Below are 25,134 nucleotides of genomic sequence, written 5' to 3'. Positions count from 1 at the left end.
AACTCCTAAATGTCCAAATTCTTTGTGTAAAATGTCTGAGATTAATCTCAAAATTTCTGATCTTTTTATAGAAAATTTTAAACTTTTGAAACTCCAAAATGTTCAATTTTTTTCTAGATTTCTGAGTCAAATGTAAAGATTTCAGAGTTTTTTGGCAGGAATGTACTCCTGTCTCTTTTTCTACACATGATGCCCCTAATGCACCGTCACAGCATTACGATCGAAGCTTAGCGAATGGTTTCATTTACTTTTCAAAACAAAAGTGGAAAAGTTATTTAAGAAATAACTTCTCAGTATCTTTGCAGCCGTTTTGGCACCTCCCTCCCTCCATATATCCCTCCCTCCATCCCTCTCACCCTCTGAGCCCCACAGCTACTCTCACAGTGACTGCATGGTTTGTGTGCAGAAATGAACAAAACCAAATAAATAAACTCATATTAATGAATTCTTACATCCTGAGTCTCTACAGAGGAAGAGGGCTGCATAGGGGGGAGAAAAGAAAAATAAAATAAATTTCCATCCACCTGATTATTACTTTATACAAGATCCTTAAGCAAAAGCCAAGGGAACTAAAAAAAACTGATAAAAAATAAATAAAAATGTGGCGAATATTTATTTAAAAACTGCTAGCAAAGCAAACATCCACATCCAAAGCCAGGCAGGTATAAAAAAAGTGAGAAGCTACAGTTTTGGATGCATATCGAAGGGAAAACAATAGCGACAAAAGTCAGTAACTGAAGCCCATTTAAAGTCATTATACCGTAAAGCGGTATAATGGAAATTCACCCCACACACAAGGGAATGTGATGCAGCATGATGGGTGGAATGGGTCCCTAATGCAGCAGCAAACCCACGATCCTGACCAAATTAAACCTGATATGGAGCAGTTTGAATAACCAACTGTATGATGAGATTTTATCCTAAAAATAAACAAAAATAAACAAAAAAAGAGGCGCTCTAAGATGGACGTTGTCAAAGAAAATGTGGTGGGTAGTTTGGGGCTGGGCAGTGTGGTGTGAATTTCAACATGCCTTCATGGATGGAGGGGCGTCATAAGGGAGGAAAACATAGAGTAATAATAATAATTAAACATTAAACAGAGAGCAGGAAGATCGATGGCGGCCAGCACTGGGCCTGCAGAGCATCCATCGTCTCTCATCAGGTCACATGACTCGGCTGTTTCAGCTTCAGGAGATGGCCGCTTCACATTCAGTACGGAAAGCAAAAAAGAACAAAATCTGTTTGTTTTTCCTGTTGAAAGATGAGACCTCATGTTGGTAAATATTAATGCAGAGAGGAGACGCTTTATTAGAAGGAGGAGCACAAGGCTGACACGACGACGCCTTAAATATGGAGGAGTATTTATAAATGTTTACCGTCGGTCAGTAAATAAAGACATTTTTAAGAAAAAGTTACATTAAAAGTTCAATTATAAGACCACAAAGGCATCAGCTTTGCATTACTCAGTCAATGAAATCACAATTTTTCAAGCAAAGTTGCATTTAGTGTCAGTTAAAAGTGTCAACTCTACAACACTTCATACATAATAATAATTATAAAGACAAGTTGCATTAAAATTTTCATTAAAAGTCCATTAAAAGTGTCAACTTTGTAATATTCTGCATATAATGTTACTTTTACAGCAAAGTTGCATTAAAACTTGAATTAAAAGTGTCAATTTTCAGTCAATAAGATCACAATTTTCTGAGCAAAGCTGCAGTAAAAGTTAGATTAAAAGTGTCAAATTTATAATAATCTGTATATAATTATATTTTAGAGCAAAGTCACATTGCATTGAAAGTGTTACTTTGCCTTATTTGGTAAATTACGACACTTTTAAAAGCAAAGTGGCATTCAAATTTGCATTAAAAGTCCATTAAAAGTGTGAACTTTACAATACTTGGTAAATAATGACAGTTTAAAAGCAAAGTTTAATTAAAACTTCCACTGAATGTCCTTCAAAGTGTCATATTTGCATTAATCAGTAAATTAGATCACAATTCTTTATGTAAAGTTGCATTAGAAGTCTACTAAAAACTGTCAACTTTACATTATTCATTAAATAATGATATTTTTAGAGCAAAGTTGCATTGAAAGTCTTAACTTTGCATTATTTAATAATTATGACACTTTCAAAGCAAAGTTGCATTAATACATGCATTTAGTTTTGCTTTAAAAGTGTCATTATTTGCCAAATAATGCAATTGAAGTGCATTAAAATAAATTAAAAGTGTTAACTTTGCATTATTCTGACACTATTAAAGCAAAGTTGAATTAAAACTTGCATTAGAAGCGTCACCTTTGCATCATTCAGTAAATAAGATCACAGTTTTCTGAGCAAAGTTGAATAAAAACTAGCATAGAAAGTGTCATTATTTACCGAATGACGCTCCATCTGTAAACATTTATGAAAACTCCTCCATGTTTCTGACGGCGTCGTGTCGGTTTTATGCACAACCCTTCAAATAAAATGTTACCGAGTTCATCTTGCTTCAGAAGATAAAAACAACAACAAATCAAAGCCCGAGCGACGACACATCCCTTCCTCTGGTTTAGCATCAGCAGCAGGTGGAGCCGCCTGGCGGCGCGGAGGCCTGATGAGGCGCTGCTCAGTGTCGGCCATGCTGGGCATGCGGAGCCATCAGACCAAGCCAGGAACGGGACTTATGCACCAGATAAACTGCGGCATCATTACTCTGTGGCCGGCGCTCAGCTCCAGAGCCTGGCGCCGTTTCAAGGTGAGGCCGGTTTTAGTCGTTCAGAGAGGAGTGCACCTCTGAGTAAGAGCTGCTTCAAAAGGTGAAGCTCAAGACGGGAAGCCTCAGCGGCAGAAGTGGCAACAGTGATGTAAATCTTTAGAATGTAACATGGTGCAATCCATTATTCCTAGCTTTGGTTTCACTTCTGTTGGCTTTTATTTAGCCTCATTAGCTTCGTTTATAGCTTGTGCACCTGCTATCTTAAGTTTTAGATCTTTTAGCTGTGAGCAGTTAGCTTGACTCTTAGTCTGTGACAGCAGCTCAAGTCTTGGCTTATCCATCATTTTCTGCTAGTTTAAGCATCTTTTAGCTTGACTCTGAATCTGAGCAGCTTGATTTTTAACTGAAGTTATTGTTAGCTTCAGCTTTAGCAACTCGGCCTGTGTAGCTGTTAGCTCTAGGAGAGTACGCTCAGTTTGAGTAGCTTTTAGCTTGAGCTACTTGCTCCTTCATTCAGATCACATATCCATATGCTTGACTTTTAAATTGTTAAACTGACTCTGACTTTGATTAGCCGTTAGCTGATTTTAGCTAAAGTAGCTTTTGGTTTGAATTATACCCAGATCCGCTGTTAGCTTCAGTCGTAGCACTCGATGCCACGCTATTCGTTACATTATTATTTATATTCATCACTTAAACTCTGTAGGAAAAAACTTCATTATTCAAGACAAAAGGTTACAACAAAAACAAACTGTTGTGAACATAAAATACAAAAATAACTGTTCAACATTCATGCCTCTTCACTGAACTAATTTGAATACCATTAAATTCTTAGGAAAATATATACTTATGATGTTAAAACAAAGACACAAAATATATAAAAAATATACATCATAAGGATCTACATCACTATTAGGACAGATAAACAGCTAAGTGCCTCTGAGTCATGCATTAAACTTTAAAGCTTTAGCAAAAAAGCATCTTCAAACAGCATCTTGCACAGATTTAGTCAGATGTGCACTTTCTCTGAAGCTACATTCATTTTTGAATGTGCACAGTCCTCCATAATGCTGCGATGCACCAACCTGAGGCAGTATAAGCACACAGCTACATGTAAAAAAAACATACAAGCAGTCAAAATGAAGCCAACGATGAGACTGCAGGTTTCTCTGCTTGCCGTACTAAGGAAGGAGGACGGCACATAAACTGATCTTATATTCTCCGTCGTCATGATTTGTGTCCTACATAAGCAAGTTGTCACTTTCAATAAATGAAAACTGGAGCGTGGAGTAATCAGCAGATAGGATTCGAAATAACATTCAAGCTGAACTAATTGAATTAGTTGGACTCTGCAGGCGCAAGATGCCGCTGCAAATACGTCTCCACAGTGACGGTCAATAAGCAGCAGCGGCCATCTTTGTCCACTAGACAACGAGATCCTCAAAATATCAGCGTCTAATGTGTCGTTCTCCTTTCTCAGTGATGCCGCCCTGCATGCATTCAATCTGCTTCATGTCTCTGAAACTCGAACATCCATAAGGGGAGACTAACAGATGCGTCTATCAGTAGACGCCGTTAACAGGCACTTACATTCATACTGTACCTTCCTCCAGCCCCTGCTGTTTCATTGCAGCAGGGACAGACAGACAGACAACAGACACACTGCCAGGCCCGGATCGCTGACTACGATCGGCCGTCAAGCCACAGAAAACCTGAGTGACGTTCAGAAACCTCACAGCTGCACTGATTGCATCGGAGCACAGCTGCAAATCACGTTCTTGATTGGCGGAGTAAAGGAAGTTTTTCCTGCTGCTGCTTGATTGGAGCTGAAATCAGTCGCCCCGAGTAAAAAAATACAGATTCAGACGGATACAGTACCGTGCAAAACTGTTGAGTCATGCTTTAGCTCTTTGTTTAGACTTCATGTTCGTTAGCAGAGAAAGTTTGGAGTGAAGTGTGAATGTGCAACTGAACTCTGGTCCATCTACAAACCTATTGGTTTGGTTGAACTGAACTCTATAGATATATTGCGAGATCCTGCTCGCTAACGATGACTAGCATTCGTTTTAGCTGTCAAGTTCTTAACGTGCTAAAAAGCCTAAAATGTACGCCTGCTACATACAAGAAAAAGGACGCAGTGCTTTGCTACCAATTGCCAACACAACAAGTAGATGACAAGATGAGGAAAAAGTTTTAATTAAGAAAAAAATGGCAAGGGAGGGAAAAGTATCTCAGCTAAGCTAGCTTGACTATGACAACCTTAACATGTAGATGTGCTGTGGAATTCTGTGTGTTTTGTTTGGTTCAGTAAAAAACAAAACAAAAAAGTTGACCTAAAGACACCGATTGACAGATCATCGGTAGAGCAGGATTTTAAATTAGCAGTGTTAGCTTAGCCAATAGCAGCGGTAGCTAATCCACCACAGCGATCACTTATCAATAATCACAAAATAAACATGAAGCCTAAAAACAAAACTGTCTGAATGTTCTGTTCTTTGCGTGGGAAATGTTTGTGTTTTTTTTTTTTTGGTGCTGAATCTGTTGTTGTCGGTTGCTATGGCAACGAGTCTGTGCGTAGCGTAGCCGAAACAGAGAGCGAGAAAAGCGAAGAATACGAGCGGTTTTAATTGACATAATTTATAATAAAAGAACATTTTAAAAATTGGCTTAACTTAGAAATGAGTTCAGAAGTAAAAAAAAAAAAAAAATTGCATGTTAAATAAAAACTTTAAAAAGTTAAGGTAACTTTTTAAAAATTTCTCTTAACTAATCATTTTATTTTAGTATAATTTCTAAAGACTGTTAAGTGTTTTGAACTTGACAGCTAAAGTCAAAGCAACAAAAAAACTAAACTGAGTCAAGTTGAGTGACCAGATTTTGTTTTACAGTGCAACTTTTTCAAAAAGCCAAAGATTTTCTCCTTTTCGTCTTCAGAAAGGCAGATTAATATTTCATCGTAGCGTTTATCAACTGTTTTAACCATTTTAAATGTGGTTTTTTTTAGGCATTTGACTTTAATCCTGGTAATCAGACAGGAAGTGGATGAAACGTTTCAAATTAATCCCAAACAGCGATATTTAAATACCAAACGTGAAGCTTTTGCACAGTACTGTACACTAATAGTTTACATAAATAAACCAGTATAACCTGTAAGAACATGCTGAAGGTTTGCGTGAACTGGCCCTTTAAGCAGATTGTTTTTTGAGTGTGCTGCTCCGCGGAGCCTCAGGCGTGTTTTTCCTGCGCTGCTGCATGTCATGTTTGCTCTCTAGCAGTAAATATGGGTCGCTACAGTCCGACTCAGACAAAACATCGATTGTTTTTATGCTCTATTTGTATGTTTTGCTCCTGGCTGCTGCTGCTGCGTTGCTGTGAGAGAGAGAGAAAGTCAATGTTGGGACAATCAAAGCATCAGTTCTGCTGCAACCATCTTTGACCTTACGAAGCAGATCAGCTTAAAGAAACACTCCACCATGCCATGAAGCAGCTGAAAGGTTTTATCCACTATGTTCACTTATGTCCTACTGAGAGCGGTGACGTAGGAGAGCTACGTACTAACGAGGGAGTCCCAGTCACCACTTGACCTCCACAGGCTTCCTTACTGTCCTGCAGGCACACACAAGACATACGGCTGCAGTTCGACTCCTGGAAACAATCCGGACCCCGAAGGCCGTCGTCCAGAACCTGTTCCAGAACTGGGTTGTATTTTGGGCCGTATTGAGATTGTGAACGTCCTCAAAGGGCCGGTTGTGGCAGAATGTGAAGATGAAACCCGGAAACAAAACGGCTAAATAACGCTGGACTTTATTCCATATCCATGGAGTTTGGCAGAAAGCAGCAGAAGATTATGACCAATGAAAAAAAGAATTCTGGGTTTCAATTTCTAAAATTGAAAGTCAAAATTATGAGAAAAAATCTTCCTCAGAATTTTGACTTTATTCAGAATTTAAATTTTTTTGCATACATAATTTTTTTCCTCATAATTTTGAAAGTTTGTCTCATAATTGACATTTTTCTCAGAATTTTCAATTTTTCCTCAGAGTAATTTTTTTCCAGATTTTAGTCTTTTGTTTCAGAATTTTAACTTTTTCTCCCTCAGAGACCTCACTTTTGGTCTCTGAATATTAAAATCAGACGGATTCTGGTAACTTCTAAGAAGAAAGACAGAATTCTTTTTTCCGGAGTCTCTTGTCCTCTTCCACTGAAAACTGCTTTCCTTTGATTGGTAAAATGTTTTTTAAACAAACTGTTAAGGCTCCCTCTGGGCCACATAACGCTTGGTGGCGGGCCGGATTTGGCCCGTGGGCCTCGAGTTTGACACGTGTGCCTGACATCATAAAGGCGGGGACGGTACTCGGGTTGCCGGCGAAGCAGAATCGTTCCTACCTGCAGGTTCTTCCTCCAGACGTTGACGGCCGCAAAGGCCAGCTGCATCTGCTTCCTGCGGGCGTCTTTGTGGCGTTTGTAGGCGATTTCGATGAAGATGAGGAAGATCCCCGCCGCAATGCCTCCGGCCACCAGCATGAAGACTCCTGGTGTCGGGGGAGAGACACAGAAAAACGGAAACGGGTGAGGACCCGGTCTCGGATCACGCCGCTCCCGCTGAGCATGAACGCTTGTGATGCTCAGCGGTCGCCCCGGTTTCCTTCACCAGCTCCAAGTTGACGACAGCGGCTGTAAACAACGATGTCGAAGAACGGCACAGAACTGTCACAGAGCACCAACGCTGACACCAAGAAGGAAAGTACGGCAAAGGTATTGGACAAAAAAGGGCTACAGTAACTTACCACTGCAGTTTTTGTCCAATCACTTTTAAGGCTTTCTCTACGCAGAGGGGACCATACCTGCCATGTTCTCAAAGGTGAGTGTGGCTGGGGCATTGCTCCGCGAGTCACACTCCTGGTATCTCACCCAGGTTTTATCTAGGTCTTCCATGAAGCCGTTCTCATGAGAACTGCAGGGGGGGAGTGGGGAGAGAGGTGGACAAGTTAATACGGCGCCTCCAGAGGCAGGACCTTCGAGCCGCTTACTCCCATGTGCAACAGAGACGGATGGTCCAACAGACAGACAGACAGAAACTTGACAAACAATGCTGGAGAGGGAAGATATAAGAAGATGTCACATAAGCCGATGTATTGAGAATGGATGAGGATTAGAGCCACTGAAAAAAGAAAAAAAAATTACTTTTTTCTCAGGTTTATGAGGGAAAAAATCTGAATAAAGACAATCAGCAACCTGACTTGATCTCAGAAGATTAAAGTTAAAATGTTGAGATTAAAGTCAAAATTCAGAGAAAAAAAGAATTCTGAAATTAAAATCAGAATTCTTAGAAAAAAGTTGGAATTCTGAAATCCTGAGAAAAAATGTCAAAATTCTGAGATTGGAGTAAAAATTTGGAGAAAAAAAGTAAGAAATGTGAGATTAAAGAAAAAATAAGAATTCTTAGAAAAAAGTCGGAATTCTGAGATTGAATCCCGCGTTCTGAGATAATTCCAAGATTATAGTCAAAATTCTAAGTAAAATGTCAGAATTCTGAAATTCTGATGAAAAAAGTAAGAAGTGTGAGATTAAAATCAGAATTCTGAGATTAAAGTAAAAATTTTGAGATTTAAATCAAATTTCAGAGACAAAAGTCAGAATTCTGGGATTAACAAACACTTAGAGATTAAAGTCAAAATTCTGAGTAAAAAGTCAGAATTCTGAAATTGAAATTCAGTGAAAAGTCAAATTTCTCAGTAAAGAGATGCCTGGGAAAAAAAGGTCAGAATTCTGAGAAAGAAGTCAAAGTTCTGAAATTAAAATCAAAACTTTGAGATTGAAGTCAACTCAGAAAAAAGTGTAAGAATGCTTAGAAAAAAAAAAAATCAGAATTCTGGAATTCTGAGAAAAAAATCAGAATTCTGAGAAAAAGCCATAATTCTGAGGCTAAAATCAGAATTCTGAGATTTAAGTCCGATTTTTTTAATTTTTACATTGGCTGTAATCCTCCTCCATAATTGCATATTGAATGACTGTAAACTGTCGGATCGTGGCTATAAAAATCATACGAATAATAAAGAAATGAAACAAAAATCAGAGTTCATACGAGAATCGCAGCTTCCGCTGGGACAGACCTGAGAATGGCCAGGGACACATTCTGTTTCCAGGGGCTGTCCTTGCGCATGCCTATGCCAAAGCCCGAACGGAAAAACAGCTCTCCCGTGGTCACCAGGTCGCACTTCTGCGAGGCTTCAAACTCCAGCACCGCAGAGTCCCAGATGAAAGCATGCAGCTTGCTGTGGGGGGGGAACGGGCAGGAAGGGAGGGAGGAGGGAGGAGGGGAAGGAGCGGGTTATGGTGCAACAGTACAATGATTTACAGACACATTTACGCCTCCCAACCTTCTCTTCCTCGCACACCAAATCAAGTGTCATTCAGCGTTTACCAAATGAACTCCAAGGCCAGATGGTGAGGCGCCTGCCCCATCGGGTTCTGACGTTCGGAACCGGGTTTGACCTGGAAAAGGGCGCTGCTACGCGCAACGTTAGCTCAACCTCGCGCTCGGCGCCAGGAGTAATGGACCCGGGTCAGAAGGAAACGTCGCAGTAAGGCCTGCCGCTTCCATCTGGCCCGGAGGTCCATGTCCCCGACCGGCCCGCCTTAAACCGGACCGACTCTAATCTGTGTGAAGCAGCCGGCCGACGTACGCCCCGGTCGGCCCGGCCTGGCCGAGACTCACTTGTCACGCACGGCCTGGATAGCCTCTGCAGCACTCTCATAGTTGTGCTTCTCCATGTGGCGGTACATAGTGCTAAGCTCCACCTGTCGTCGGAAGTAGATGTCCACGGAGCTTTGCTTCACCGTGGCGTAGATGAACTTATCGGATGGGTTTCTCAGCTGCACACACAGAAGGACAGCAAACATTCATCTGCTAGCAGTTTGCAACTGCTGGCTTGAGTTTGAGCACCTGCAAAAAGATGGCTATAAGTAGCTGTTAGCTTGAGTTTGATTATGCTAGGTTGGCGCAAAGTAGCCGTTAGCTTTACTCAAAGCAGCCATTAAATTGATTTTAAGCAGCTATTAGCTTGACTTTGAGCAACTGCTACCTTGAGTTTGATTACGTCAAGTTAGCTCAAAGTAGCAGTTAGCTTGAGTTTGATTAACATCTACTTTGCTAGAACAAAGTAGATGTTAGCTTGTGTTTGATTATGTTAAGTTGGTGCAAAGCAGCTGTTAGCTTTACTCAGAGCAGGCATTAAATGGATTTTGATCCGTTTTTAGCTTGATTCTAAGCAGCTATTGGCTTGACTTTGAGCATTTGCTAAGTTAGCTGGAAGTGGCTGTTAGCCTGACTCAGAAAAGCAGCTAAAACAACTCACAGCAGTCGGTAAATTGATTTTGAGCAGTTTTAGCTCAACTGACCATTTACAAATCTTACTTTGAGCAGCAGTCAGCTTGAGTTTAGCATTTGTTAAGTTGGCTCCAAGTAGCAGTTAGCTTGACCAAGATCAGGCGCTAAATTAAATTGACTTTGAGCATTTGCTATCCTGACTTTTTGAGCAACTATTAGCTTGAGTTTAGCATTTGTTAAGTTGGCTCCAAGTAGCAGTTAGCTTGACTAAGATGAACCACTAAATCAACCCCATCAGCCATTGAATTGACTTTAAGCAGCTGTTAGCTTGACTAGTTGAATCCTGGTGAAATAAAAGCTGAAAAACGAGCAGCTGAATAAAAACATTCGTGATGTTAAGACAGCACCATATGAATGGTTGGTGCGTTACCCACCCTCGGGTCATTGATGCCGGTGATGCGCTCCTCAGGCCGGTCCAACACCAGGAAGGCAGCCAGGTTGGCAGTGTAAGAAGCCACAATGATCATAGCAAAGCCAGCCCACACCATGCCAAGGATTCTCGCCGAAAAGCTGCGCGGTGCACCTGTGTTGAGATCAAGACCAGTTTTCAGCTCTGGTGACTTATAATGCTTCCTAGAACGGGTTAGGATACATCTACAGCCTAAACAAAACATGTTTATTACATTTTATGCATAAAATCATTCTTGGATAATGAGATTTTATCTGTTTTAGGGTGTCTTATCACTTTAAATTCAAATAAGCTGCTGCTGCCCCTTAAGTAAATCTTTACTCTTGCATGTGAAAATGGCTGCAAACAGATCCACAGTTGTACAACTGCAGATCTTTTGAGAAGCAGAAGTGGAGCCTCCTGCACAACCAACAAAAATCCAGCAAGTGGTTTCTGGATGGTGAGTCAACAACAAAACACTTGTCTTTTCCAGCAGCCATTGTACAGCAGTAAAACCAGCTGACCAAACGTTGTGGAGCTCAGCTTGGGTTGCTCGGTAACAAGGCTGGAGTTGCTAGGTAACGGGGCAGTGTCTGCCGATTGCAACTTAACAATAAGGAGTTTTTTGAAACGGCTCATTTTAAAACTTCAACTTATTGACAAAAAACAGGTGGGTGGTGTTTTTTTAATGCTTAAACTGTTTTTAGAAGCAGCTGAGACCAAAATGAAAGCATTAAAAGGTGAAAAAGTGAATTATGCATAAACTTTGTGAACCTTGTTGATCGGATTTGCTTTAATCTTTACTGACTGGTGGCTCAGTTTGCTTGTTCTTGGAGCAAACTGGTGGATTCAGATTGGTTGTATTTTCCCGGTAGGCCGCTTGTTTTTGACCGATTCTGTCGCCATGACGACCCCTTCCCTGGAAGCTGCCGCTTCCTTGGCGATTTCCTTCACCCTGTCAAGAATCCAAAGTGAGGAACCTCCAGACATCCCAGAAGCCAATGAAAGGCAGCACTGTCTGCCCGTCCAGCAGTGAGCAAACGGACCAAAGCTGCTCGTCCCTTCAGCCCACAGGGGGACAGGAAGACGTGATAAAGGTTGAACTTTATAACACACTGTGTGTTCGTTTCTGATTAAGAAGGATTCCCCTTTTAATTGGAGTCGCGACCTATTCAAATGAAGAGGAGAGAAGCCAGGCAACGTTCAGAGCTGCTAGCAGCTGGTTAACGTTGGCTGGTTAATTTTGGGCCGTAACGTGATTCTGAATGTGCTTAAACCTGTTAACAAGCCTCTAAAAATATGTGTAAATATTTATTATTTAAAATATAAGCACTGATGGAATTTGGTGGTATACATGTGAAAACTATGGAAGAAGATTTGACCACTGGAAAATAAAAAGAATTCTGGCTTTAATTTTCTGAGATCCAAAGTGAAAATTCTAAGAAAAATGTCAGGATTCTGGCATTTTGAATTATTTTTTTCTCAGAATTGTGAAATTTTCTCTGAATTTTCACTCTCAGAATTCTGATTTTTTTTTCCTCAATTCTGACATTTTCTCGGAATTTTGACTGTTTTATCTCAGAATTAATTTTTTTTCCAGAATTTTAACTTTTTTTCTCAGAATGTTTTATATCTCACAGATTCTGACAATCCCTGGCAGAATTCTGACTTTTGAACTAAAAAAAATTTAAAATTCAGAATTAATCTTGTAAATTCCAGGGAACAAGTCAGATTATTTTCTTTCTTCATTTATTTTGTTGTCGCTAAATCTTTTCTGTTTAAAACGGCTTTCAATTGATTGATAAAATATTATATAACCATACAACGATTATTTTCAAGGCCCTATTTATGCATTATGCATTCCTGTGGGCCAGATAAAACTGTATGGAGGGCCAGATTTGGCACGCGAGCCTCGAGTTTGACACTGTGCTCTTGATGTATTGGTTCCAGTGGAACATGGGAAAAAAATGTCACGTTATAAGTGGAACTAACACTTTTTCATCAATATTAAAGGATTATTGACTTAAATAAGTTTGCTGAAAATTGGCTTGAAAGTTAGTTTTGCCTTATTTCAAATGCACTATAAACTAGACCAAAAATGCTTGGAAACATTTTGTGTTTTTGCAGTGTGGGAACTGCGCCGTTACCTAGCAACGCCAGTCGAGCCCAGTTCCGTTACCTAGCAACCCAAGCAGTAACTCCAGCAGTTTGATCAGCTGGTTAAAAACACAGTTGGTAACGTTTTGTGTTTTTGCAGTGAAAATAGCCCAGTTGATTTTACTGCAACGTTGGATAGGCAAATAAGTTGTAAAGTGTGACCTTCTCCAATTCCAGAGTTCAGCAACACTCCCCAGGAGAACCACATGGCAGATGACAAGGTGAGGGCGTCTTCTTCCTCTTCCTCACTGTTTACTTTAAATCTTCCAAATGGACTAGAGGGAAGAAATCGGAAGGGTTGCAGAGGACAAAATGAGATGTCTGAGTTCACACAGGGGGATGAATCCCAGCATTTTCCCAGGAGGAGGAGGGAACTGAACATGAGTGAGCGAAGCAAGACAGAGATTAGCTGTCGGAGAAAAGGAAAAAGGCTAAAGACTGTAGCACGGGGACAGAGCAGTGGGATGGTCGGAGGCAATCTTCACCTCGGTCTGCCCTCTCATCCACACTGAGGGAAGATCTGCAGTGCTGAGGAGTGCATATAAACATACACACACTGTGTATACAAACACACATATGGACAAACACGCCCTTCTTGTACCTGAACCGGTCTAGAAGGTAAAGCATCACCGCCACCACATGCACCGAAAGACCCACCAGCAGCCACAGCGTACTCTGGAACGGCTGCATAAATGAGTCCAGCGTACTTCGAGGAATTTCCTAAAAACACATACAGGTTATAAGTCGATTACATCACAACGACAGGCGCACTGCAGAGGTCGCATTCAGTCTGTAGCAGAATGCATTAAGCAGCAACAGTGGAGGCAAAGCAGCCATAAAACTTTACAACACAGACAAACGAGATCTGAACACAGGGATCATTCTAGTTTTTTTTTTAAGATGAAGAAATTTGATTTCTAAAAAGTTCTTGATCTGATTTCATGCTGCTACTCTGACTTTGGATAGCTTTTAGCTTACAATAACTGTAAACAGCTGTCAAATCAACTCTGAGCAGATTAGCTTGACTTTAAGCAGCTGTTAGCTTGACTCTGAGCATTTATTGACTCATTAACTGCTAAATTGACTTTGATCAGCCATTGAATTAACGTTGATATGTTTTTTAGCTTGATTCTGAGCAGATGCCAGCTGGAATTTCAGTTTTTGCTGATTTGATTTTGAGAAGATGTTAGCTTGACTAGCTAGCATCTAGTCAAGCTAACAGCTGCTCAGAGTCAAGCTCTGATGGCTGCTAAATCAACTCCAAGCATTAAATTGATTTGAGCAGTTTTTAGCTGGACTCTTAGCAACTGTTAGCTAACCTTGAGTATCTATTAGCTTCACTTTGAACATTTGTTAAGTTGGCTCCAAGAAGCTGCTAGCTTGACTCAGAGCAAATAAACCACCAGCAGCCATTAACTTGACCATGAGCAGTTGTGAGCTCAATTCAGAGCAGCTGTTGGCTCTAAATTTTGCAAAGTCAGCTCCGAGTAGCTGCTAGCTCGACTCAGAGCAGCCATTAAGTTGTCTTAGCTTGATAGATAGCAGCTGTTAGCCACACGGCATCTGTTAGCCTAACTTTGAGAAGCTGACGGTGTTTCTTTCAAAAGCTGTTCATTAAAATTTGACCACGCCGTTAGCTAGCAACTGGCCAGCTGTTAGCTAGATGATGAACTGTAGCAGCTGAAATAATGTACAAAATTAAAAAACAAGTTAAATTTAACACGAGGTACCACAGTATGACCTCTAGTAATAAATAGCTGGGCAAAAGGACCATGTGAGTGTTTCTCACCTTTTTGACTAGAATAGTGAGGCCTTGATATTTAAAGGGTTTAGAGAACTCTATGTACTGGGCACGCTCGTTGTTTATGGTCAGCGGCGCCACGATCATGTCAGCCAGCCCACCCAGCAGCTCTCCCATCATGCCGTTCCACTCCTTCTTGTTGCTGTTGTTCACCTGAAGTACAAAAGCAAAGGCATCAATAACCCTGCAGTGCGTAGGAGCGCTACTCTGCACACACAGATGCGTCAGGCACCAAACTGGTTTGAGGCGGTTCACGTTGCAGGGTGTGCTCTGCAGGAGCATCGTTTGCATCTCCACAGCTTTTGTTAATGCAATGATGAGCTTTGCATCCATCTCGGCACTTTTCAGTGTCAGAAAATGTAGCATTAACCCAGAAACTGTGTGACGGAAAACGCAACCTGAGCGACTGAAGCATGAAGAACAAACTCCTTACGACAAAACATCCTGGCCGACGTCCACGATCTTCCCAGCTTTAAGTGCTGATTGTTGGCAGCCAAACCACTTTAAGGCTTCCTCAATAATTCATCCAGTAGCTAAATATGTTTTTTTTTTTACAGAGCCTGAGTGTCTGCATGACAAACATTAAAAAAATAAATCCAAGACACAAACTGATAAATTATCGTAGTAATTACTTTGTTTTGACATCATTTTAAAGATATTCAGCTCTGGGGGATCATTTTAATGGTCTCTTAATTTTTTCTAGAGCTGTATTTTGTTAATATATTGACCAATAAACTCTAATTTTGTATAAAACACTTTAAAAAGATTCAAAATAAAACATGACACCAAAAACAATAAATAAAAGCTTCTGTAAACAAAGTATTAATAATCAGAATGGAAATTATTGAACCTATTGGCTAAAAATGATCTATATTGATACGACTGAAGTAAATGATGGTTTGTTTGTGGTGCGTTTCATGTCTGCTGCAGCGCTACAGTGGGATACCCTACTTTGATGCATTATGAATAAGGACAGAGGTTATTTTTGGTTCAGCCAGTGTTCCTCCCCTTCTCCTCTACGGATCTCTGCAGTCACCTCAACCCAGATGAAAAGTGGATCCTGCAGAGATTCCCATAAAAGTACCGACCAAAAACTGACTTAAAACATTTAAAACGATGCATTTAACAACCACAGGATGCTCTCTATTCTTCTTTTACTTTATGCTTAAATAAATAAATAACTAGAAAACAAAAGGTTGTGCTTCCTTGATCAGTTTACTATATAATACACGTTTATTACATTTTATGCAGAAAATCATTCTTTAATAATGAGATTTTAGCTGTTTCAGGGCATCTTGTCACTTTAAATCCAAATAAGCTGCTGCTGCTGCCCATCAACTCAACGTTTACACTCGCACATCAAAATGGCTGCAAACAGGTGCTTGATTACACAGCCGTACATCTTTGAAAAGCATTAGTAGAACCTCCTGCACAACCAACAAGTGGTTTCCAGATGGTAAGTCAACAACAACACACTCGTCTTTTCCAGCAGCCATTGTACAGCGCATACAGCGGTCAAACCAGGTGACCAAACTAGGTGGAACTCAGCTTGGGTTGCTGGAGCTCACATGTGGTTGCTAGGCAACAGTGGAGTGCCAGTTGTGACTTAAAATTCTGGAGTTTCTTGATAAGGCTCATTTTCCAGACACCAAAAACATTAAAGAATTGCTAAAAAAAAAAAATAAATAAGTGAGATGTTTTTTGTTGTTGTTTAAGTGCTTGGTTTGTTTCTACAAGCAGAATAAATCCAAATATTAGTACAAAAACGTCCAAAATGATAAATAGAAATGAATGAATGCTGCTCCTGGATTGGCTGCTTTGCAAACACCAACCAATAGCGTGCAAATTAGTGAGTTTATCTGCATAAAACGTGTCTTTTTACCCGCTCCTGGGTTCCAAACTTCCCATCAGCCACCAGGTGGACCTCGTAGGTGAAGTTCATGGTCATGGCCAGTTTGATCAGCAGGTCGACACAGAAGCCGTAGCAGCACTGCGGCACGATGGGACGCCCTGCCAGAAAACGTCACTTTTATACGTTTTAATATAAATATAAAGGAGGAAGAGACTTTTGAACAGAGGCTGCTTTTTCATCTAAATAGATCAGAACTGAAAAGTGAATTTATTTCAGATTGAACTCGTATGTTTGAGATTCTTTATTTTTGGAGTGAAAGATTCCAAATTAAGCTTTTTGTCCTTTAATATTGACGATTTACAGGTCATGAAAACCCAATATTCAGTTTTTAAGATGCTAAAAAAATATATTTTTATTAGAGAAATGTCAACCAGAAGAGATGTCGATGCACCGTTTTCAATATTCTCAACAGTTTACTCCATCTCCTTCTGACTGAAATGCTTCACAGTCCTATCAAGGATGCAATTTTCCCTGTTTGTCAATTTTTTTGCTCTAGCACATTTTTTCCTTCCACTAAATTTCCCATTTTTCATCTTGTGGCTTATCCACTTTGTCTCCTGGACCAGTTTGGGTTCAATAAATGTTTGAAATAAATCCCTCTGTAGGCAATGAAACTACGTAACCAATTAATTTACTATTTTCTGAACTAATTTAACCTCCTGACTTACTGCACATGTGGTGAAATGCGTCTGTTGTTTTACCTGGGATGGTCTCGTTGGGCCCAGTACAGATAACCTTCTTTATAATCACTCCATTTAATGCCTTTTCCTCGTTGCACGTCCCGTCTTGCATCGTCGGTTTCACATAAACAAATGGCTCCTGGTGAATCGTCACGATCTGCAGCAGGCAGACGGTTCAGATTAAACTCCAGTCATTAAAAAGAACTTAAGTCAACACAAAATGACAATTTAGCAAAGGAGGATAATCTGTGTGCAGCTCGTTAGTTTAATCCACAGATCAAATCTGAAGGTAAAGAATTGGGGTTTATGGAAAACCTGAAGTCGATTAAACACATTTGCCATTTTAAAAACGGATGGATAAATCCTACACTACAAAAACACAATCTCACCAAATATTTTTCGATTAATTTCTGGCGCAAGTAATGTCATCATCAACTTGAAATAATACAAAACTGACTGACAACTGTTCAGTTAAACACATGAGCTTGTTTTACATAAATAATTCCTTAATATTGATTAATAAATACTGGTGATCGGTAGAATATCTAGCAGTGGAACAAGGAATTTACCCATATATTAAGAGTCTTCAGGTTTACTAAGATACTTGCAGTAGAAACTAGACCAAAAATATCTGGTCAGATTTTGTGTTTTTGCAGTGTACACCATTTGAGCCAAAGTTCGTCAGAAAAGATAAATCTGTGCTTCTCTTTAGTTGAATCCACTGAAAAGTAACTGAAAAGATCAAATATCACTCAAAAATATGAATTTGTGATTTTCAAAATAGCTGAAAACTTGCAGATCAAACGGGCTGGAGTTCTGCTTAGGTTGCTAGGCAACGGAGCTGGACTTGGCCGGCGTTGCTAGGTAATGGCAGAATGCCCACAATGCAGAAACACAAAATCTTATCAGGTATTTTTTTTTTATATCAAGTTTCTACTGCAAATATCTTGGACAAAACTAACTCAGAAGTAACTTTTCAGTGACATATAGGAACTAATTTTAAGCCTAATATTGATGGAAAAGTTATAGTTTTACTGTCTAACTAGATAAGATATTTTTCCATGTTATAAGTGAAATAATCTGCCAGTGAAACTAAAATTACTTACTTAAAACAAGCTCATATATTTTGCTGAAAAGTTACTTCTGAGCAGGTTTTTCTCATCTCAAGTGTACTAAGACATTTGCAGTAGAAAACAGACCAGTAATACTTGGTAAATGTTGTTTTTGCAGTGCAGCGCAGCTCCTGTGGTGTGAGAACATTGGATGGATGTGTGTGTGTGTGTGTGTGTGTGTGTGTGTGTGTGTGTGTGTGTGTGTGTGTGTGGAGGTGACAGCCGTGTCTGAGTCCACCCACCTTTAATCGGGTCGACATCTGGAAGCCCTGCGGTTTCTCCGTCTCCCCTCCAGGCCAGATGATCTTGCGCTGATTGTTCATCACCACCTGCAGCGACGCCGGACACGCGGCTGCGTTAGCGCAGACAGAAGGCACGCTGCTGATGAGGCTCCAAACACCACGGGGGAGCGTCGCTAATGAGTCAGCACGGCTCTGCCGCGGCTCAGCGTTCTGTTTTTATTGCCTTCACCTCTGCTCTGTGTTACACCTGCAGCAACTCACCAACATTCAACCCGATCCGCGCCGTCCAGTCGGGTTTTCTTCTTTTAAAAGCTTCCAGGCGACACAAGGAACAAAGCTAGCATCTTATATCAGTGCTGCAGTGCTGAATACTTTAGTAATCCATTACTCTATCAGTTATTCTGACGGTTAATTGATTAATCAGATAAAAACATTAGCATATTCCGCAGATTTTACTTATTTTATACAATATTAGAAATATACACTAAAGGTTTTCCCCAGAAACTTGCTCAGCCTGGTGGTTGGGTGCTAAGGCCGTCGTGTTTTTGAGTTAAAAAATGTTTAAAGTTGACAGGAAATTTGAAAATATTATTCAATAATTATGTGTTATTGAAAGATTAACACCTGAACACCAGCTATAAAGCCTTAAAAAAGGCAAAAACCTTTAAAGAGACTTAAAAAATTAAGCAATGCTAAGCCTGGTGGGGTCACAAGTAAAGCCTGGTGACCCGCCAGGCTTATAATACACTGAGGGAAACACTGACACTGCAAAAACACAAAATCTTACCAAGTAGTTTTGTCTAGTTTCTAGTGCTAATATCTGAGTTCACTTAAAATAAAACTAAACTAACTTACAAGTAACTTTCTAGCAAAAAATAGGAGCTTAACTTGAGTAAATGACTCCTAAAAAGTTCCAGTTCCACCGGCGGATTATTTCACTTATAAAATGGGAAAAATGTCTCATTACAAATTAAATAATCTGCCAGTGAAATTACCACTTTTTAAAAGAAGTTATTGACTTAAAACAAGCTTTTATATCTTGATGAAAAGTTATTTGTAAGTTTTTTTTTTTCCTATTTCAAGTGAACCAAGATATTTCCACTAGAAATTAGACCAAAAATACTGGGTTGGATTTTGTGCTTTTGCAGTGTAAATTTGTTTTATGTAACATTAAACATACAGGACAAAAATACAAATAAATAAAAAACCATTTTATTGCCTAAAATGCAGTGAATTAAAGTAAAAATTATCCTGACATCAACATGTGGAAAGTTCAGCTTTTTCTGATTATCAATGTGTAGGACTGATCTGTTGATTGCTTTTTTCTATTAATCGACTAATAATTGGATAGCAGAAGATGCTTAATAGATTTATCTTATAAATTTAAACCAGGAGAAGCTGAAACTTCGTCTTGAAGAGTTTTTGGTAAAAACAAAGTACATTTTTTTTACATTTTATAAGCAAAATGTTTATATTTTTGTACAGTATTGGCTTAATTACTGCTCTGAATACGTTATTCTTTCATAAAATGGTCTTTTTATGAATCTGTTTACACAAGTTAGCAATTTATAGACAAGTTGAAGATTATTTCAATAACAGATTTACTGCAGTTAATCGTTTCAGCCCTAGTTTATATGCATTTCTCGCCCAAATGTTCCATTTGCTGATGACGTTGTGATGCTCAAATTGATTCTGCATCCAGACTGGATTTAATTCAAACCAAATAACCAGCAAAAAGAAACAAAAACAATAATTAATTTTAATAACCGTTACCTGCGTGCCGTTGTAAATGCCGACCTGAACCAGGCGAGACTTCTGGTAGTTCAGAATAGTGTAGTGGGCGTATTTCCTGTCTCCGTCGTCGTTGAACTCGACGCGTCCCGTCAGACCCTCCGGATATTTGGATGACATCAGAACTCTGTGGGAAAAGGAAAAATATTATATATAAATAACTGTGTGTTTGTATTACGATTAATTACAGTTTGGCCATTCTGAGAGAAATAACAAATAAATGATAAAGTCAGAATAAAATTAGAATACAGTCAAAATTACGAGAATAAAGTCAAAATTATGAGAATAAAGTCAGAATAAAATTAGAATAAAGTCAAAATTATGAGAATAAAGTCAAAAGTATGAGAATAAAGTCAGAATAAAATTAGAATAAAGTCAAAATTATGAGAATAAAGCACAAATAAAATTTGAATAAAGTCAAAATTATGAGAATAAAGCCAAAATAAAATTTGAATAAAGTCATATCTTGAGAAAAAGAATTCATATTGCAAGATAAAATCATAATATTATGGGAATAATGTCATAAAGTTACAAGAAGAAAATCAAATTTTTAAAACAAATTCATAAAATTACCAGAATAAAGTCAAATTTTGAGGATAAATCATAATATTATGAAAATAAAGATTTTGAGAAAAAATCCTAAGAACATGGTCATAAAATTACTATAATAAAGTTGAAATAAAGTCCAATTATTTTGAGAATATAGTCAATATCATGATTATTCTCTTAATATTTAAACTTTCATCTTGTAATTTTATGACTTCATTCTCATACTTTTAAAAATAATTTTAGCGTGACCTTAGTACTTTTTCATAATATATATTTGTGCTAGAAAGTGAATGTATTCATACAGACATATGTTTTCGCCCCACACAGTTTAAAAGTTTGATTTAATATGAATTATTTCCTCTCAGCTGTCAGATGCTGTGTTGATGCAGCAAATCAACACATTTCTAGTGTAAAATGTAACAATCATGACAGCAAACAGGCTCGACTGTTTGCTGCTGCATCAGTTTTTATAAACTGTGACGCAGCAGCGAAGCCTCTTGTAACTAGGTCAGCTCCGTCTGCAGGATGCAGAACCTCAGCTCCACATTCTCTGCATTTTCAGGAATAAATTCAGAAGAGAAGGCAGAGAAAACACACAGCAAGTCAGCTGGCATGAAGAAATGATCGAGCCATGATGAGCAGGTTAGTAGTTTTCTGTCATGTGACAGATTCGAACAACCAGCTTTACGCTAATTGCATTGCTGCACCTGTCCAGGATGTTACAATGACTGCTTGTTGCAGCAACTTTTCACAAAAACTTTGTCAAAGTTTCTCATTATTTCTAAGATTTACTTTCCCATCGAAAATGTCAAGTTCCCAAAAAAACTAAAATGATTCCCATATAGTTTATAATTAAATAGCAAATCACATTTTCAAGTATCTTATTGAAATAACACCACAAATACAGAAAACTGGAGAACAGCTGAAACACTGAGTTCCTTTAAATCTGGACCAACTCCACCTGTTTTCATTTGTTTTTGAACCATAATAAATGAAGCATTGACCAACATCTTGATGAGTAACGACGACAATTAACAGAATGTAACGTTTACACTGAAAAAACACAAAATCTCACCAAGTAATTTTGGTCTAGTTTCACGTTCAAACATATCAGACAAAACTAACTTAAAATTAACCTTTTAGCAAGATACAGAGTCTTGTTTTAAGTCAATAATTCCTGAATATTGATGGAAAATTACCATTTTAATTGGCAGATAAATTAACTTACAACATGGGAAAAAAGTCTTGTTGCGAAAACAATATAGAAATAGTTTTATGTTACAATTAAGTGTCACACAGGCTTTCAACTAACTCAGAGGTGTCCAAACTTTTTATCATTAAATTTAAAAAGCAAAGATTAGTAAATTGTGATTTTTATTTTTACGTGCTTGAAAATAAAGAAAATTTTCAGAAAGTCTATAAATCCTTTAAAAAAAAGAAATTGGACCAATCAAAATTATTTCAAGAACCACAAATGGCCCCCGGGCCACACTTTGGACACCCCTGATCCAGCAGGTTCGGCGTTCAAGAGACGTTGTGAAACAGGAAGTTAAATTCGGCTGGATTGGTCTAAATCCAGGCGAGTTGCAGTGATTGGTCAGATTTATGTGAAAGTCGCAATGATTGGTGAAGATCTAAAATCAGAGCAAAGCGTTGAGTGGTTTGTGGCGAGCACACCGTTTAAAAAGAGGCCCCGTCTTCCAGATGTTGGTGTTGCCCACGCAGCCCTTGGGCGGTTCTGTGATGTTCTCCTTCTCAAACAGCTCCTGGATGGACTGGGCCACCACCGCCACGGCGTCGGTGATGTGGGCCGATTCGTTCTTCCCATTGATGAGCTGGAGGGCGATCAGACCTGAGACCCGGCGGCAACAAAAACCGTCACCAACAGGAGCGAAAAAATCCACTTAGGACCCCCACACCACCAGGGGGCGTCCAAGAACATCAGACTAGCACCATAAAATATATATATATACTTATAAAATAATATTGAATTATACAAACTAAATGACATTACACATGGAGAGATTGTTGTTACAGTTGATACACCAATTAATATCTTCCTGCCGTTGACTGCTGTCACAGTTGGGAAATATAAGATATCAAACTTAATTTGCTTTTATCAGCCGATGTTTTTTTTTTTCAAATAATTAAAATAATATTACACACTTAAACAAAAAATCCAGAAAATGTAGCAATTTATTTAAAGTTTGTTACTCCTGTAAGGTTAAAATCAATAGAAAATATAACACTAGCATGACGTAAGCCAATAACAAATAATGCCAATGTTAGCTTAGGAATGGTAAATCATGTTAGTACGGATAAATCTGGATTAATTTATTATCTCTACAAGCAGAAACCTGAAGAATGTTAACATGTAAAGGAGAATATTGTCTGCCTTTTAAACAAAAATAAAATTAGCATTTTTTTAAAGGCCTATAAAACGCTAATGTTTTACATCAAAGGGGACCTTCCACAACGCTTGGTCAACTAGTTCTACCACTGTAAAATGGCTGCTGGAAGAGACATGTTTCCAAATAAATCCAAATAAGCAGCAGATTATTTGGATTTGAAGTGACAAGAGGCCCTAAAACCAGGAAGGAAGGGTTAAACAAAACAACAACTAAATTACTTCAGTTCTGAGTGTCTGAGTCTATTTAAGCCTTAAACACAGAAGGTTGAAGAGTTTACCACAACATGCAGGTGTTCAGGTATTTATCTGGTGATTACTAGCTAATCTCTGGGATCCTTTATGTGTTTCTGATTAATTCTGGACCAAACGTCGGGGCGAGTTTCTGGCTGGACGTACCGTCTGGCGCCTCGCTCAGAGCTTTACCGGACATCTCCCGCTCCCCCACCAGCCACACGTAGCCCGAGCCCGTCATGTTGAGGAAGCGGGCCGCCTTGTACACGGCGGCAGCATCGTCCTCACTAGAGACAAAAACAAAAACATAGTTAAAATATTACACTGCTTCCGTTTAAACCCTCGTTATGTAAAATGACAGGAAGCGATCCTGCTGGTAGCTTTTGTGAAACTCATTTTCTGTTGCCACATTTCTCTGCTTTTTGGATGCTGTACAGCTGGAAGCGTTTTCTGCGCTCTCTTTTTTGGTTTTTATGGTGCGTAGCCATGGCAACAAGCTTGTTTTTACAACCAGAAGCAGCTGATTAGCATCTCAAAAGCTGAAATATCACCTGAACTACGACAAATCTCAGAAGAGCTGGAAAGGAGACCAACGTTTCTCTGATATTTAAAGAGGACCAGCAAAAGCAAAGGAGGTGGATTAGCAGTGCTTGCTAACAACTGATTCCGTCACACAGAACATTTCTGCTGCCCGGATATTGAGGTCCAAGAAATCACTCAAGTAAGAGTAAAAAAGTGTTTGGTAAGAAGTCTACTGAAATTATCAGTTATTTAATATTTAAAAATTACATCATCAAATGGACTAAAATCTAAAGTTAAGTGGAAATGCTTGTATTTTAAGACCCAAAATGACAATAATTCATATAAGTAACAAAAAATAACAAAATCAGGCAAAATAAAATGTGTCCAAATCATTTTATTTCAATAAAAAACATATTAAACTTTAACAGAAACTGCAGCTATGTGTCTGTTTATGGTGAGTTTTTGGTTAAAAAATGTTTGTTTTTCATTCAGTGGGTAGAAAATCCAGAAATTTTACTCAACTAAGAGACAAAATGGTTCATAATAAAATTACTCAAAGTACAGAGTAGTAAAAATACTCCTAAAAGTACATTATTTCAAAAGGTTACTCAAGTAAATGCAACTAATTACCACCAAAGTCTGCATTTATATTTATGGCTCTACAAAATGTGACTTCGCATATTTATATTTGCTGACCGTGCAGCTTCTTTACCTGCTGCACCGGGCAGAAAGGTGAAAGGTCGCCTCACCTGGCGGACAGGATGATGACCCGGGCCTCCAGCTCTTTGGCCTCCAGCAGCAGCGCGGTTAAGTTTGTCTCCTGACTGAACTGTAGGACTTTCTCTGCCTGCGGTTGGGGCAGAAGAAAGGTCAAGCCAGCTACTTTTCCCGAGCACAGACACCATGCTGCCGCTTTACCTGCGTGGTACGAGCGTGGCCAATTTGGTTTGAAAAAACGAGAGACAGAGATTAAAAAGGAAAGCGATCCAGGGGAACCGGCTGAACTAAAAAAAGAAAAAGCTTGAAGGGAAAAAAACTTTTGCATTTGTCTGCATGCAAACTGAGGGTTATATCAAGGCTCCAAAGAAGAACGTGCATGTGTTAGGTAGAGGGGGAGAAGAAGGTCAATGCAACCAGTAACTAAAAACGGGTGAGGAGGGGAGTGAGGGGGACGTTCTCCCTCCGAAAAGAGAAAGAAATCAAATTAAAAAAATAAAAACTGCTGAAACCAGGGAGGTGCTACGGAAAGG

At 39.1% G+C, this 25,134-nt stretch overlaps 1 protein-coding gene across 14 annotated transcripts in view; it reads right to left on the bottom strand.

The window, feature by feature from the left end:
• The window catches only part of grin1a (glutamate receptor, ionotropic, N-methyl D-aspartate 1a), a 51,436-nt gene that overhangs the window by 13,364 nt on the left and 12,938 nt on the right, over nt 1–25,134 (bottom strand). For 7 of the 14 annotated variants that reach the window (XM_008424648.3, XM_008424649.3, XM_008424652.3 and 4 more), the window contains 15 exons: nt 24,634–24,731; nt 23,528–23,649; nt 22,399–22,573; nt 20,155–20,299; nt 18,382–18,468; nt 17,049–17,184; nt 16,318–16,445; nt 14,424–14,588; nt 13,236–13,354; nt 12,797–12,909; nt 10,464–10,612; nt 9,418–9,575; nt 8,813–8,974; nt 7,544–7,653; nt 7,086–7,231 (listed from right to left, as the gene is read on the bottom strand). In XM_008424648.3, coding sequence (XP_008422870.2) covers nt 7,086–7,231; nt 7,544–7,653; nt 8,813–8,974; nt 9,418–9,575; nt 10,464–10,612; nt 12,797–12,909; nt 13,236–13,354; nt 14,424–14,588; nt 16,318–16,445; nt 17,049–17,184; nt 18,382–18,468; nt 20,155–20,299; nt 22,399–22,573; nt 23,528–23,649; nt 24,634–24,731 — 2,013 coding nt within the window. Of the gene's footprint in view, nt 1–452; nt 480–6,254; nt 6,306–7,085; nt 7,232–7,543; nt 7,654–8,812; nt 8,975–9,417; nt 9,576–10,463; nt 10,613–12,796; nt 12,910–13,235; nt 13,355–14,423; nt 14,589–16,317; nt 16,446–17,048; nt 17,185–18,381; nt 18,469–20,154; nt 20,300–22,398; nt 22,574–23,527; nt 23,650–24,633; nt 24,732–25,134 lie in introns of all 14 variants that reach the window. The other 7 variants (XM_017307812.2, XM_017307814.2, XM_008424644.3 and 4 more) reach the window with 2 other exon arrangements.

This window comes from Poecilia reticulata, chromosome 12 (assembly GCF_904066995.2).
Source record: "Poecilia reticulata chromosome 12, P_reticulata-male-v2, whole genome shotgun sequence".
Lineage (NCBI taxonomy): Eukaryota > Metazoa > Chordata > Actinopteri > Cyprinodontiformes > Poeciliidae > Poecilia > Poecilia reticulata.
The sequence above is the reverse complement of the archived record's forward strand: the minus strand, read 5'-3'. Positions and strand labels throughout refer to the sequence as shown.